At 40.8% G+C, this 14,247-nt stretch overlaps 1 protein-coding gene across 2 annotated transcripts in view; it reads right to left on the reverse strand.

Moving 5' to 3' along the window:
- Positions 1-2,765: 2,765 nt before the first annotated feature.
- Positions 2,766-14,247, reverse strand: part of LHFPL1 (LHFPL tetraspan subfamily member 1) — a 55,856-nt gene continuing 44,374 nt past the window's right edge. For both annotated transcript variants that reach the window (XM_041741451.1, XM_041741452.1), the window contains exon 4: positions 2,766-3,704. In XM_041741451.1, coding sequence (XP_041597385.1) covers positions 3,523-3,704 — 182 coding nt within the window. In that variant the 3' untranslated portion in view covers positions 2,766-3,522. The remainder of the gene's footprint in view (positions 3,705-14,247) is intronic.

Genomic DNA, 14,247 nt, shown 5'->3' on the forward strand with positions numbered 1-14,247 from the left:
AGAAAAGGAGAGGAAGCATTCCAACTAGCTAGTACTTTATACAAGGTGACAGTCATTTAAAATGGTTCTTTGGAATTAATTCCTTCCTGCTCAGTCTCCTCTTTAGGGTGTAACTACTTCCCAGTGTGTTCGAGTGTCTGGACCATGTAGACTTCCTGAACTCTAAAAAGCACAGGGTTCCTGAAGAGCAATGTATAAGGGAATGATAGTGTCAAGGGCCAAGTACACTCACTGAGCTGTTATTTTCCATTTGCTCCTCCCACCCCCAAAGTCCATTCTGTGCTCTTATTATTTGCCATGTTCTGTACCAAAGTTGACCTCAACAGATTGTAGCAACAGGGTTCTTTGCTAGCTGGCATCTGGCTAGGTCTCACTAATGGTGGGCACTGGCAGGAGATCAGAGTGTCAAGAGAGTGAGATTTTATGCCCCTCTCCCCTCGTCCCACCAGCTATATTGCATTTAAGCAGAGTCCACATTATGCTACCTCAAGTCGCAGCTCTTATCAGGCAGCTCCCCTCTTGCACCAGAATAGCTCTTGCTAGGTTCCAACAGTTTCTTCCCCTTGCCCTTTAAGTCCTAGGGGTAATAACAGCTCCTCACTGTTCATAGTATCTCTATGTCTCACTAGCACCAGCAGGTCCTTTAATCCTACACATTCCACCATAAATGGTCCCCCATCAGGATGGCTGGGTGGCTCAGCAGTTGAGCATCTGCCTTCAGCTCAGGGCGTGATCCCATGGTCCCGTGATCAAGTACCACATCTGGCTCCCTGTATGGAGCCTGCTTCTCCCTCTGCCTATGACTATGCCTGCCTCTCTCTCTGTGTCTCTCATGAATAAATAAATAAAATCTTTTTAAAAAATAAAGTAAAATAAATGGTCCCCCCTGCATTAAGCTCATCTTGGCTAAGTAGACCTTACTGAGTATGCCATCTATTTTCTGCCAAGACCCTGGCTTAAAGATATATACCACTTCCACAAATTCCATCCCACAGAATTCCAGAAGGTTCCCTATCCTGAGAAGAGAGATCACCTGGTCTGTCTTTTCTAAGGAGAGTGGTCTGCCTTTTCTCAAATGCTTGACATATTCTCCATATCATGGAGTTTCCTAAGTTCAAGTTGCATTATTTTGTCTACCTAATAAAAATGAGGTTGAGCTGATTCCATTTTGTTTTACCTGTTCTTAGTTATCTTCTTAGTCATCTTTCTTATAATTGCAAACCAAATTACACTGCTTCCTTCCCAATGACGCATGTGCAACTCCCTTACCTTAAATACTTAATCCAGTTCCATGAGGAAGATAATTCTTGACACCAGTTCAATCATCAGTTATTCCTCTAGTATTCCCCCCTTGGTGATAGGAACCACCATATCCCAAAGTGGTCATCCGCAAACTTTCACTTGCCCTCACATACATGTATCCATTAGACTAAGTGCTGTGGGACCTAATGCCTAAATATCTTTTTTCACATTCATCCATTTGCTCAAGCCCCACAATTACCACCTTAATCAGGACTGGTTCCTTTTACACCTGGATTACCAAAACATCTCTAGTTTCTCCCTATTCTATTTCATTCTCTTTACTTTTGTCAAACTGATCTTTGAGAAAACATAAATATGTTCATGTCACTTCCCTTCCAATGGTGCTCCTTTAGGATAAAATCCAAACTCCCTGTCCTGGGGTAGAAAGCCTCGTGGAATCTGAGCAGTATCTCCCTTTTCAGCTTCATTTTTGGCCAACTCACTTTGTACAACCTTATTCATTGCTTTCATAATGGTTCCATATTCTTTCATGTCTCCATGCTCCTGGTTTTCCTGCTCCTTTGTCTAGTACCCTCTTGCTTTTGCTGACTAACTGCCCCTACTCAGCTCTCAGACTTATCTTAGGCATCATCCTTCCTATGAAGTTTTCTCATGAACCCCCTCGCCTCAAGTTGATTTAATAGCCTCTCTACATGATCCTTTAGCCCCCTCTACTTCACTTACTAGCACTTAGACTCCATGCAACACACTGGCAATCATTTATCTACATGTCTGTCGATGCCCACCACTATCTCTTTTAGGGTGAGAAACTGTTTCTTCCTTTTATCCATAGCACTTAGCACAAAGTATGGCATACAGTAGGATACTCAAGAGATGTGTCCTGAATGAGTGACTAGATGAATGAATGAGCTCATGAATGAAGTATATACTTGAATTCACTTACCTACATAAGGTCAATATCAGGACCCTGACCCTTGAAATGGCATGTAACTAATAAGGCCAATTTTTGCTAGTTCTCCCCTTCCAGGTAGGGCTGTACCTAAACCACTTTGGAGTGATTAAGAATAGAAACAGATGAGCTGGCCTTTTGAGTCACAGGCTCTCCCTAATCCCTAAAGCTATAGTTATAGAACAATAGAGCTGGCCTGAATTAATTGGGGAGGGGGAGACAAATTCTGTCCCTGGGAGACACCAAGTTCTTCTACATTGTCTGTCAGCTTTGAGCACGGATGGGATGGAGGCCAGCCCTAAAAATATATCAGCCCTAGTTGAAATCAGAGCTGTGCTCTTTCATGTCTAATTCACTCCTGTTATGATGGAGGGAAAGGCATTTGATGAGCAATCTTAGAAACAGAAAGAGAAACTTATATCATGCAAGGAATGACTATAGGGACAAAAAGCTACTGTGAATTTCCTAGTCAATAAAAATGAACTCTAATAGAAATTTTAATAAGGTGCCAGCAGAAACATCTTTGTCATCATCATTGTGAATTCATGTTTATTGAGTGTACAACAAATGCTAATCTCTGCTCAGAACACTGGATGAACGCCATTTCTGTATCTATAAGGGATTAGGGAATACTTGCCACTATTTTGATGCCAGTCACCCAGCCAGAACACAAAATGAACTCTTGTGAATATTCTAAAGCATAATGAGGAAGGGGTTTTAGATTCTATGCAACTATCCTTGATTAGTGTTTTTCCCATTGTGAGTCACCTTCTCCATAGGCTTCCCCACAACTGGAAAGGAAAAGAAGCAAGAGAAAATAGGAAGAGTTAAGGTATAGTCCTGAGAAGTCTGCAAAAATTTGAACAGTGGCATTCCATAGACGTTTGGATATGGCAATAAATACCAGGGGGAGGGCCATATACATGGAGTGTAGGAACCAGCCCTGTTCATCTCCTGGTCCTTCCCTGCACATGTGTTCCTACACAGCCTTTAAGTGATAGACAGGATCTGTAGAACTCTGAAGATCTGCCTGATTGTGAAGTTATCTTTCAGGTGAGGATCTTCTCCTTATTTTGCATAAAGGAGCACTCTGGGACTTGAGGGCTAGTGGGTACTCACCAGCTAGGTAAACATTTAAGAGAATCATTGTTGTTGATGAATTTTGTAAATAGCCACTGACCTACTGGCTTATGGGAAGGTGGAAATGAATGGTGAGTTAAAAAGCATGCAAACAGGAGGCTACATTACTGGCCTCTTTTCAAGGCTCTCTTCCTTTCTCTTTCCCACTCTCTCCAATCTTTTGCCAAAACTCAAGGTTTGAGGCAGTGGTCAAGCTCCATGGCATAAGAATTGGTGTTCCTCATGATACTCTCTGCCAACATGACAGGCTTGGGGTTTCTTCCAGCAAAGCAAGAGAGCCAGGTACAGATCAACATGGCTGCAGCTGCTCCACCTCCAGCACAGTAATAGGCCCAGCCAAGCCGACAGGTACCTGTAGAAATAGGGACAGAGACATGAGGGTTGTGTTGTCTTCTCAGACATTCTCCTTGGGGTGTTAGGGTTAATGTGAAACTATGAAACTGAGTGCAACTGGGCTTCTTGTTTCTTCTTTTCCTTTTTTGCTAATGGCTGGTATTTGCTTTAGTAAGAAGTTATAAAATGTTATTTTGTTACAGTAGGAACCTGAGGGTGGTGTGGGTGGTAGTGGTGGTGGTACTGCTAATGAAGTTGATGATAAGAACAACTTGATCAAGTGTCAAGAACTATGCAAAACTCCTTAGACATACATCCCATTGATCATTACAGTAACTATGTGAAATAGGCACTCTTTGTTATCTCTGTTTTATGTAGGATGAGGTAACCTGAGGCACAGGTTAAGGCAATTGCGAAAGATCACACAGCAGTAGAGTCAGGATATAAACCCTGGCAAATCTCTACTCTAAAGCTCTACATTTTTCACCACACAGATGTACTGCAGTACAGGGTCTATTTCCAAAGAATCATTTTTTTCTGCATCATCAGGAGATTTGACAGGCACAAAAATAAAAATCCCTTGCCCCTTGTTACATGCCTTTATCTTAACCTACCCCTTTCAGCATCTCCAGGGAAAAAATACGCATTGGAATCAAGGCAGAGCTTGTAAGGTGGTAGTTTCATTTTGAAGGGTAATAGGAAAGGTCACCTGCTCAAAAATATCCACTCCACCACCTGCCTTTCAATCAGAGGTAGATTCTGTCCTTTGAAATATTTGTGTTTTCTCAAAGAACATTCCATCCAAAAATGTCAATGCCCAAAGAAAGAAGGAGAGCCATTAATTTATAAGGGAACAGAGTAACAATGAATTGTTAAAATCAAGTGCTTAAGCAAACAAGACTCCAGAAATTGGAGCAGATGCCACTAATGGAAAATTGCAGAGGGGCCCCAAGAAAAGAGGTAGGCAGTGACCTTCACCTACCTCACAGTCTTGCAGAAAGCTACTCCTGACTACAGTCAGTCAGTTGGAGATGTCAAGACTGATGTTGACAATTTACTTCCTAATAACCAATTGTTTCTGTTCACATGGTGTTCAGTGAACCTTAATTTTCCTTCCTTTAATTGACTAGTTGGCATGTCATATAAAGAGTATAAGATGGCCCCAAGTTAAACTCCTTTGTTCCTCTGTTCAGGCCAGCCTAATTTACCCTCAATTTCTTATCTCAGAAATAGTGTTCCTACCACCACCAAATTATTATTCATACTCTCTCTCCTGCCAGAAACAACTTCTTTCCTCTTATTCATCGATTCATATCTTTCTCAGAACACTATCTAGTACTTTCAGGAAGCTTTCCCACATTGACGCCAGTGGGCTCAAGTCACCTCAACCAGGTAGCCCTCCAAGAGTTTATTCATGCATCCCTTACGTGGGTTACTGTTTGACAAATTAAGAGGAAAATTTACATATCATATATTTTTCATCTGCCTTTTACCCGCTTCCAGATTGTTGGCTCAACAGTGCAGATGTATTTGTCTCTTTCTTGATAATGCCTCCCATGCTCTGTTAACAGTGGTTGATCATTATGTATATTTTAGCCTAACAATACTCCAAAGATGGGTACACTTGAATTTTTAATCCTCAACATCCAAACCTATGGTTTAAATTTTTTATTAAAGTTATAAAACCAGCTATAGTACTATTCTATTTGTTCCTGGAATGTGCTACAGTCCTTACTACCATAAGGCCTATGCATATTCCATTGCCTGAAATGCTTACTGCATGTGCACATAAAAACAAATACTTCCCACCACTCTCTGCCTAGTCAATGTTCAGTCATTCGTCAAAGCTCAGCCCAATCATAAATCCTTAGCAAAGCCTTCCCTGACTTCCCTAAGTCAAATTCCTTCATCAGAGGTCTTCATTAGCATTGTGTATACTTCCTTCTATACTTGAATGAATGAGTGAATCCCTTATCCCTTGCCATGGCCAATGTGACAATTTTAGTTCTTTAGCAGAGATAGTACTCTACCAATAGATGGTGGCAGTCATATAACTTCTTGAAGTCCGATGGCCCCGTACAAAAAATACTAGTGAGAGCCAGACTATAGTAGATATGGAAACAATGCAATCCTTAGACAGATGGAGTGAATTTGAAAGAGTACCCTTCTTAGAAAAAATAATTCAACTATCTACAAAGTGGCCTCACCATGAACAATAAAGCTGGGACTCTGAGAAGAGTCCACTGAGGAATATCATATTGAGGAAGCAGCCAATAAATTTGTACCCTCCCCCTACCTTGTCACACCTCCCCTTAGAATACACACATACTCCCTAAAACTAGGAGGTTTTACACAATGCTTTGGGTTTCACAAGGTGAAAATTCTAGAGATGGGCAAACCTTCAACTTCAGCCATCCTTAGGGAAGGCTGAAGTTTTTATTGTGCCCATTTCACAGACAGGAATGTGAGGCTTAGTTGACAGCCCTGGGAACTCTCTCAGAAGCAGGGAGGTAGAAGCAGGGATTCAGACCAAAGTCTCTACTATCAATCTGGTACTCTGCCCTCTACTGGTTTCCTCATCCCCCGAAAGCCATTTTTCTCTTCCAGGACCCTTGACCTGTAAGCCCTAAAGAGGAGGAATCTAAATTAATTTGTAATAGGTTCACCTGAGCTTCTCTCATAATCCCTCTAACCAAAATCTCCTGTGCTTACATGGTAGAGTAGACAGGAGCCAGCTCTGGGGTGGACCCAACTTCCTCTTCTCTGGCATGCTCCCAATGTAGTCTAGACAAGGCATCAGACGTCTCATTCTTTCTTGAGTTGCTTGTCAGGTCATCCCTCCATTAGAGTAGCAGGGATATTTTTATTAGATACATGCACCCTGGGATCAGGAAAAGAGTTGTTTCTGTAAATGAAAGGAATAAATGCATAGCATGCGATTCCCCCAAAGCCCTAGGCAGGAAGAAAGCTGACAGAGTGGGCAGCTCCAGAGTGAAGAGCTAGCTAACAGGACTTGATTAACCTTTTAACAGTCAGGTCAGAGCCAGGTATCACAGGAGCCAGGACCAAAGTGCTCCCCTTGCCACAACAAATGCACTCAGACTTGCCTTTCACAGAGACTCCTGTTAGGCCACTGAACAGCACCTCAACTCTAAGCTGCTCCATGTAGGTTGCCCAGGAGAAGTAGAGTAAGTAGATCTTCTATCCAACCTTCTCCCACCAACCCTACCTGTTATCTGCCTGAGGAAATAGAGAGGTTATATCAGTAGCATTGCAAAAGGAGGGGGAAAAAGCAAACCTTTCAAGAACTATATATTCAAGTTGAGAGCTGCTGTCAATATTCACCTACTTCACAGAAAGCTTGGACATTTGTCCAATGGCCTATAAAGGAATTTGTGTTTTCTATGGAAGGGTGCAAAACAAGGAGCAGTAACAATGAACTATCACCCTTCACCTCCAATCACTCTTTAGTGAAGTCCATGGACCATCACCAATTCCTAAATCCTACTCTCTGAAGCACCATTGATTATTCATCTAATGAACATTTGTTAAGAACATATTATGTGCCAGACACTTTGGATACACCATCCTATTTGATTCTCATGACAGCCACAATTATTATCATTAACAGATAAGAAGACAGAGTCTCAGAGAGACAAGTTACTCTGTCAACTTACAAGTGTCAGAGTTCAGATGTGAATGCCAGCACTGAAAGTCCATGGTCATCTATTTTAACCATGCCAGGAGAGTGGAGCCAAGGATACAAGTTACTATGGTCTAAGATTTATGGGAAAGTATGCCTTCAACTAATCACTTCAGCTTTCTGTGTCTCAATTTCCTTTGCTTTAAGTGAAGCGAATTCTGCCAGACAGATTTTTAAAAGCCCCTTCCAACCTAAAATTTCCATTTTGCTATGAACATGATAAATGCTTTAAGAGACATATGATGGAAATACTATAGGAATATCTAAGAAAAGAAGAATTATTTGTGTCTGGGAGAATTCAGGCTCAGATAATGGTTTTGCAGGGAAGATAGCATTTCAACTTGACTTAAGCAGTGGGAAGTGGGCATTCTAGGCAGTGGGAGTGGTTGGTGTGAGCAAAGTTATATAAGTGAGAAAGTTGACCACATGTTTCAGAAACAGTACTCCATTCAGAGTTGCTTCAGAAAAGGAGCTATAGTTGGCAAATAATAAGCTGACTCTAGACCAGGAGGAGCCATGAAATCTGGCATCTTTCTCATGAGCAATGGGGAATCATGGAAATTTTCTGATCAGAGGATGACATGATAAAACAAGGTTTCTCAACCTTGGCACTATAGATATTTTGGCCCCCAAAAAAACCTTTGTTGTATGGGAGTGAGGTGAGGTGTGGTGGGGTGGGGAGGCTTGTCTTGTGTATTGTAGCACCCTGGCCTCTACCTACTAGATGCCTGCCCCTTATCCCTCCCCTCTGAGTTATGGAAACCAAAAATATCAACAGACATTGTCAAGTATTACTGGAAGCAGGGGTGGAGTGAATTGCTTTCCATTAAGAATGACTGAGTTAGAAGTATAGTTTGGGAAGATTAACCTACAATCTCTGTATAAAAAGGATTGGAGGCAGTTGTATACTCTAGGAAGAGACCACTGAACCAGAGGACAGGGATGCTGGTACACATCCAACAATACATAAAATAGCCTCCCACAACAAAAAATGATCTGGCAAAAAATGCCAGTATTTTTGAGGTCAAGCAACCCTCATCTAGGTAAACATCAAATATTTACACTTTGAATTACCTCCAAAATGAATCTTGATGACTGAATATTAGGCCAGCAGAATGGAATCTTCTTCCTTAAAAACAGCTGTGCATGGTTTCCTACTGACCTGGGAAGCTGACTGGAACTGGAGCATGGTTAGCTTTGAGAATTCTAGTATGCTATCCCAGGGAAGCTGGGGAAGTTAAGGAGAGAGATCTCACAAGGTATTCAGGAGGAAGCACTGATTCCCTGGGAGTCAGGAGACAGGAGTCTGAAGAAATCTCTTAACCCCATAGGATTTCAGCCCTCTCACTCTTAAAATTGGAGAAAGTAGTTAAGTGCCTGCCTAAAGACAGAGCAATAAAGACTAGATGAGTTCTTGAGGTCCCTTTCAGAAATAGCCAGGCTCACTGCTGCCTCACCTTTCAGATTGACTCTACCAATTCTAAGCCTCCATGCTAGAATTGTTCTTCAAGTCCTCAGAAAATAATACAGTGAGCTGACACCACAGCTGGGGATTGTCTCTACATACATACATAGGTATCTGTGAAGAGAAAGATTGGGTGGTAGGATAGGGAGAGAAAAGAGGTCTTAACTGCAAATTGGCTTTATGCAAAGTTTCTAGAGGATCCCTGAGAGAAGCTTGTTCCTTTTTTGCTCTTCTGTATAATTTCTAACACACTATCTGTGAGTCATTCTATTCCAGTGTTGAATTTGCTGTGACAAGATCCCTCATAAAAGTTATTAAATCATCACTCAGCAGTGGGCCTGACATTTAAATCAAGACACATTGCTTTTATTCCAAGTTGCAAATCAAATTGGTTTGGAGTTTAACTTTATTTTCTTTGATTCAGCATTAAGTTATATTATTACATCTCTGCTGTTTAGAGAACAAATTGTCACTGACTGCTACTTAAACTGACCCCCCCTCTCCATAGAGCCCCAGTCCTATGTCCTTAGGGACATGGTGTCTGGCCAACTGTAAATCGATCATTATGAACTACTGGGAGGAGTTAGCCATGGGCTGATGCTTTTGGTGGGGTCTAGTATTGGCATGGGTATCAGAATTGGGAATCAGAGTAGGAAAGAGTCTAACAGAGAGGCTCTCTTTGCAGAGGCCATGCTCAGAGTGCCAGCTTAAAACCCAACAAGCTGGAGAACTAATCTAAAGAAAGGAGTCCTGCTTGGAGAAAGAGGGAAAAGGCATAGGAGAGTAAACCACTTTGGAAGACAGTTTGACAAATTCTAATAAAACTAAAGATACTTATACCATATGATCTAGAAATCATGTTCTTTAGTATATATCCAAAGCAGTTGAAAACTTATGTCCACACAAAAACCTGCACTAGAATGCTTATAGCAATTTTATTCATAATTGCCAAAACTCAGAGGCAACCAGGATATCCTTCAATAGGTGAATGGATAAATTTACACTGGTACATCCAGACAATGGAATATTATTGAACACTAAAAAGAAGTGAGCTATTGAGATGCCTAGGCAGCTCAGTGGTTGAGCATCTGCCTTCTGCTCAGGGCTTGATCCCAGGGTCCTAGGATTGAGTCCCACACTGGGCTCCCCACAGGGAGCCTGCTTCTCCCTCTGCCTGTGTCTCTGCCTCTCTGTGTGTGTCTCTCATGAATAAAAAAATAAAATCTTTAAAATAAAAAAAGAAGTGAGCTATCAAGCCATCAAAAACGTGGAGGAAACTTAAATATATATTATTAAGTGAAAAGCCAAACTGAAAAAGCTACATACTGTAGGATTCAAACTATATAACATCTGAAAAAGGAAAAAACTATGGAGATGGTAAAAGGATCAATGGTTGCCATGAGTTGGTAGGTCTGGGGAAAGATGAAAAGGCAGGGCATGGACAGTTGATAGGGGAGTGAAAATACTCTGTATGATAGTATAATGGTGGATACATGTCAATATATATTTGTGCAAATGTATAGAATGTACAACACCAAGAGTGAACCATAAAGTTATGGTCTTTGGGTGACTATGGTGTGTCAATGTATGCTGATCAGTTGTGAAAAGTATACCACTCTGGTGGAGGATGTTGATAAAGGGAGAGGCTATGCATGTGTAGGGGCAGGGGGGGGCATATGGGAAATCTCTGCACCTTCCCCTCAAGTTTGCTATGAATCTGAAATTGCTTTATTAAAGTCCTCATTAAAAAATGAAGTAAAAAATAAAATAAAAATAAAAAATGAAGTAAGTCTGTCTTTTGGGTTTTTCAAGTATTCCTTTTTAGAAAATCATCTGATAGAAGTCTAGGCCCCTGAAAGTTTGGAGGAAGAGACAGAGAAGCAAGGATGTAGCAAGTATATAATGACCACTAACACTTCCAACACTGACTAGCCTAGATGAAATGGAATTTTCAGATAATATGAAGTTTTGATTTGATGAAAGTGTTGCCAAAAGTCTAATTCTAGGAGCTAATACTCTAGGAAAAGGCATGCTGTGACCCAGGATCAGAGGTCAGGAGCCCTGGATATGTAGTAAGAAAGAGGCTGGTGGAGGGGATGAGCACTGTGAAGTAGCTTGGAGCTTTGGGGTAGGGCAAGAAGGATAAAGCTGTTTAACAATGTAAACATCTTTGGGGTATGGACTGTAGACTATATTCCTATACAAAAATGACATCCAAATTCTAGGAACTCATGTCGTCAGGATTTGGGGAGGTAGTTCAGGTAGACTGCAAATAGAACAATACTAATATTGTTTTATCATCTTATATACTCCAATAATCAGGGCACTTGAGAGACATTGCTCTAGGTTCAGAGGCAAAATAAAGGAAGAAGTGACCCCAAGCATGGAGGAGGATCTGCAGTGGGAACCAGAATATTGCCCTCAACTTCACCTTCCAGAGTAGATGGAAGAGATATGCAGAGATGTCTGTCTAGGAGCCACCTGAGGGGCCTTCACAGCCTTCATCATTTCAAACCAGGCTGCCTGCACTGGCCCTGAGAGCAGTCACCTCAGCTACAGAGAGATACCTAAGATTCTTTTGGAATTCTATGGAGGGAAAGAAGAAGAACTAGAGAGAGATCTACAGAAGAAAGAATCTAAGGGAGAGTCAATGGAGTAGGTGGAAGAAGAAGAAAAGAAAGGCAGGGAGAATTTGCTTAGAAAACCTTAGTATAAGATTAGAACACTAGAGAATCTGGTACCTAGGGACAGAGTGGAGAGGTTGAGCTCTTCAACAGACCTCTTCTTAATAAAGATGGAGTTTTTTCCAGAGCAGACCCAGCTCAGGAAAATCAGCTGCTCCTCTCATCACTGTAGCACCATCTGAGCTTATGAAACCAGGGCTGCAACCCACCTCCCAAATTGCTGTTTGGTGTGTATGGTGGGGGGAGGGGAATGATAGGGTTGCTATTTGCTTATTCAACATATTTTTGCCATGGGGACTTGCATTTTGTATTAAGCAGGCAGCAAGGGTTTGGAAGAAGCTGGTGGTCCCATCTGTTCAGAAAGATACTGCTAACTATAGGGTCTCCATAGGTAGCAGCATAAAAATATTTTCAATGCAGCCAAGCTAAATGAAGAGAGAACTTTCTCTGCTAGGTTCAGGATGGATGAATAATTGTAAAAAATAAAGCAAAGCCAATGAATTCAAGGACAATTGCCAAACACCCTTTCCCCACCCCCACCCCACTGTAGCCCCCAGTGAAAAGATAGCCAAAACCATGAGGATAGCTCTCTTCTCACTCTCTAGGCTAAGCATGAGTATCAACAGAAGACCAGACTGGAGGCCCAGAACCCACTGAAGATTCCAGAAGCCTGTTAGGCTCCCTTGCCAGAGAAAAAGGCAAAACAAAAAAATCCTTTGAAAAACTTCAGTAATTCAGGTAACCATGTTTTTGTTAGTAGTCACTGTTTCTAGCTACTTGTTAGAAAGTCAGGGTAGCACTCAATAAAGAGCCAAATCCTCATGGTGACAGAGATGCCCTGATATGGTTGATTGTTTTCTCTTACACTTTGCCAAAAAAATTGAACCCTGCCATTGAAACCTTCCCCATTTGCTTCTGACTCATCCTTGTATGTTGTCAACCAGTCTTTCCTATTTATGTTATTTCTTGCATAGCTATCCTGAGGTTTAGTTACTCCAATCATCTTTTCTCTTCAATGGGGGATAAAGGCAAGGAAGCATGTCTCAGGTCAACTTAAATTGTGCTTCTGGGTCTTTTGAGATTGTCCCCCACCTGCCCCTGAATAAACCTTCATGTCACTCTATGTTGTTCTTTTTATAGCTCATCAAACTACACTTGCAGCAGCATTTCAGAAGAGATTTGGAAATTGCTATAGACTGAATGTTTGCATCTCCCCAAAACTCATGTGTTAAACCCTAATGCCCAATGTGAATGTATGTGGAAGTGGAGCCTTTGGGACACCTCATGACACTTAGGTCATGAGGGTGAAGCCTTAATAAATAGTATTAGTGCCCTTATATAAGAGACCCCAGTGAACTCCCTTCCCCCTTCTGCCATGTGAAGACACAGCGAGAAACTGCCACATATGAATCAGGAAGAAAGAATTCACCAGACACTAAATCTGCTGGCACCCTGATCTTGGACTTCTTAGCCTCCAGAACTATGAGAAAAATATTTGTTGTTTATACATCATTCAGTCTTTGGCATCTCTTACAGCAGTCCAAACAGACTAAGACAAGTACTTTCCTCAAAGAGACTAGTAAAAAACCAAGTTCTGGACCTGCTTGACTCAGCATGTACTCTGTAAGATACTTGGCCTCTTAGAAATTGGCCCCTCTCCTCTAGCATCTGCTCAATAGATTTCTGATTGCATCCACTTGAACTTTTTCAGTTAATAAAGTCATCGTGGTAAGCTCTTTAAATACATTGTTCTCACATAGGTAAGATCAACAAACTAGATTGAGTAAAAGGGAGCCAGAGACAGAAGTGGAGCAAGTAAACAGACTTAGTGTGATAAGTGCTGTGACATAGAGCAATACAATGACACAGATGAGGGGCATCAAGTGCAGTTCTAAGGGGGCAAGGAGTTTTCAAGAAAAAGTAGGAAGTTAGCTCACTGAGAAAGAGAAGGGTATTTCTAAAAATGAAAGAACACATGCAAAGTTGCGAAGGTTTGAAAGAATGTGGTATTTTCAGGGCGAAAAGGAGGAGCTTGAGTGTTAATGGAAGTGATGGTCAAGGTCCCTATAGACCATGCTTCCCGAGTCCTTTTCCTGTAGGCAATGGGGAACCATTGCTAAAGAATAACACCAGATTTGCATTTTTGAAAGATCACTTTGGCCACAGAATGTGAAATGGATCAAGAAAGTGGTGTGTAGTATCTTCAGGAATATGGAGAAAGTCAGAGGTTTTTTTCTATAAAATAGATGAAAAAGATTGATAAGAGAAAGAAAATGGGTTCTAGAGTTCTCAAGTGCTTTAGCAGTATTTAATACTTCTGATAATTGATATCATTATGGTTTGGGATTAAAATTATTATAGTTGTATTTAATAAATGTCTATATATGTCTATATATATTTATATATATAAAATGTCTCCTCAAAGCTTCTTGAAGACTATGTTTTTCAATTCTTAAAATGCTATAATGCTATGCAGTGTGTATATATATGTATAATATATGTTAAATATGTATATTATATAAAATATATATTTAATAAATATTAAATATGTATAGATATATTAAAAATAAATATATATATAAAATGTCTCCTCAAAGCTTCTTGAAGACTATGTGTTTCAATTCTTAAAATAATGTGTCCATAATATGCTTACTGAGTGACTGTTATATACTTTTTTTTCTGACTGGACTAGGTCGCTTTATTGGGGAAA

This window comes from Vulpes lagopus, chromosome X (genome assembly GCF_018345385.1).
Source record: "Vulpes lagopus strain Blue_001 chromosome X, ASM1834538v1, whole genome shotgun sequence".
Taxonomy (NCBI): domain Eukaryota; kingdom Metazoa; phylum Chordata; class Mammalia; order Carnivora; family Canidae; genus Vulpes; species Vulpes lagopus.